The sequence below is a fragment of the Octopus bimaculoides genome, chromosome 10 (assembly GCF_046866305.1).
Source record: "Octopus bimaculoides isolate indiv1 chromosome 10, ASM4686630v1, whole genome shotgun sequence".
NCBI lineage: Eukaryota > Metazoa > Mollusca > Cephalopoda > Octopoda > Octopodidae > Octopus > Octopus bimaculoides.
The window spans coordinates 52,664,887-52,666,504 of NC_142937.1; the positions used below are offsets into that span (position 1 = coordinate 52,664,887).

At 37.2% G+C, this 1,618-nt stretch overlaps 1 protein-coding gene across 1 annotated transcript; it reads right to left on the reverse strand.

Annotated features, from left to right (window-relative positions):
- Positions 1-267: 267 nt before the first annotated feature.
- Positions 268-837, reverse strand: LOC106877849 (uncharacterized). The gene has a single exon (XM_014926881.1). The coding sequence runs from the start codon at positions 835-837 to the stop codon at positions 268-270; it is 570 nt and encodes a 189-aa protein (XP_014782367.1).
- Positions 838-1,618: the final 781 nt, after the last annotated feature.

The following is a 1,618-nucleotide window of genomic DNA, read 5'->3' on the forward strand; positions in this document are numbered from 1 at the left end:
GGCTTTTACTAGATAAACTGAGTTAAGCAGTGTGGTAGTGTGACAATGTAATAAGAATGGGCAGAGTGTCTATCATTCCCATCATAAATGGTGAAATGAAATGTTATGCAACCATATACTTAAAAACATTGTTTGATTATCTACAGGTGTAAACATATAGACTGTGAGTCGGTTACTATGCTGCATATGCGTCTTGCCATACTATACGAAATGTTTCTTTTTATGTGGGATGGGTGGCAGGAGTAGAAATTTAAATAGTGGCGTATGTCATTTTTTTTTGTAGTAGATGTCTGTTGTGACGATGAAGTTGTGTATCTTCATGTTGATGTCTAGGAAGGGATGTTCGTTGTAGTTGGTATCTATTGTGAAGTGGATAGATGGGTGCAGTGTGTTGAAGATGTTGCGGAATGTTCGTAGATCTTCTGATCTGTTCCAAAAGATGAAACAGTCATCGAGGTAGCGTTTCCACTTTTTCTTGATGTCTTCTCTGAAGTTGCATTCGAAGACGTTCCTTATTTCAACGTATAGTTTGTTCTCAAGGAAACCCATCACTAAGTTGGCATATGAAGGTGCGAATTTCATACCCATAGCCGTACCCTTTATCTGTCGGTATAACTTGTTATTAAATGAGAATGTGTTCTCTTCAAGTATTAATTGGGTGGCTTTGGTGATAACGTCTGTTTTGAAACGTTTATCTATGAGTTCCCTGTATTTTCCTACCCAATATTTTATCGCTTCCGGACCCAGGGTGTGTGGTATGTTCGTGTATAAGTTTGTGGCATCGAAGCTTGCAAGTATGGTGTTTTCCGGAATCGTATTTGGAATGTGTGTGAGCATAAAGGTGTGTGGGCATAAAGGTTTGAGGAGTACATCTATGAAGTGGCTTAGCTGTTGCGTTGGTGATTCGCGCCCTGCAACTATGGGTCTCATTGTGTGTGTGTGTGTGTATGTGTGTGTGTGTGTGTGTGTGTGTGTGTGTGTGTGTGTGTGTGTGACTAAACTTATGTTATTTTGTTGAGATTAATCCACCTTTAAAGTGAAAACAAAAACAAAACCGACGTATACGACAGGCATGTAAAATATATTTGTGTACTTTTTTCTGTTTATTCTTAATTTTCGTGGTTTTGCAAGATTGAAAATAAAGTTTCGGAAAGCTAACATTTTAAAATTTTTGGGGAAAGGACAGAGTGCCTGCGCCGAGTTTGCCCTTTATAGTTTCTATATTTAACCGTGCGTGTATATTCCTATTTTTGCTTATGTTCTCTTCTACTTCTCTACTAGAAACGTTTACTTTGAAATTTACTTCTATTGAGAAAAAAAAATTGTGTGCATTTTATTTTTAACGTAAGTATTCTTATGACGGCTTCTGTTCACTGCCTATTACTTCATTAGAAATCTACGGATGCACATACGCACATAACAGAGAAAAATGAACCAAATATGGACAACTTGCTTCGAAACACCACCGAGTGGGGAACACTTCTCAAAAATAACCTGCAGTTGTTTCCTTCAAAATTCCTACATGCTCGAAATGTACATACATCAAGGTATATTTGTAGAAACTTTCACGAAAAAATATTCATTTTCCTGGAAGTTAAGAGGAATTTAAGTGGAATTT

Excerpts from the sequence above, each read along its gene's own strand:
- LOC106877849 (XM_014926881.1), bottom strand. The coding sequence starts at position 837 with ATGCTCACACACATTCCAAATACGATTCCGGAAAACACCATACTTGCA.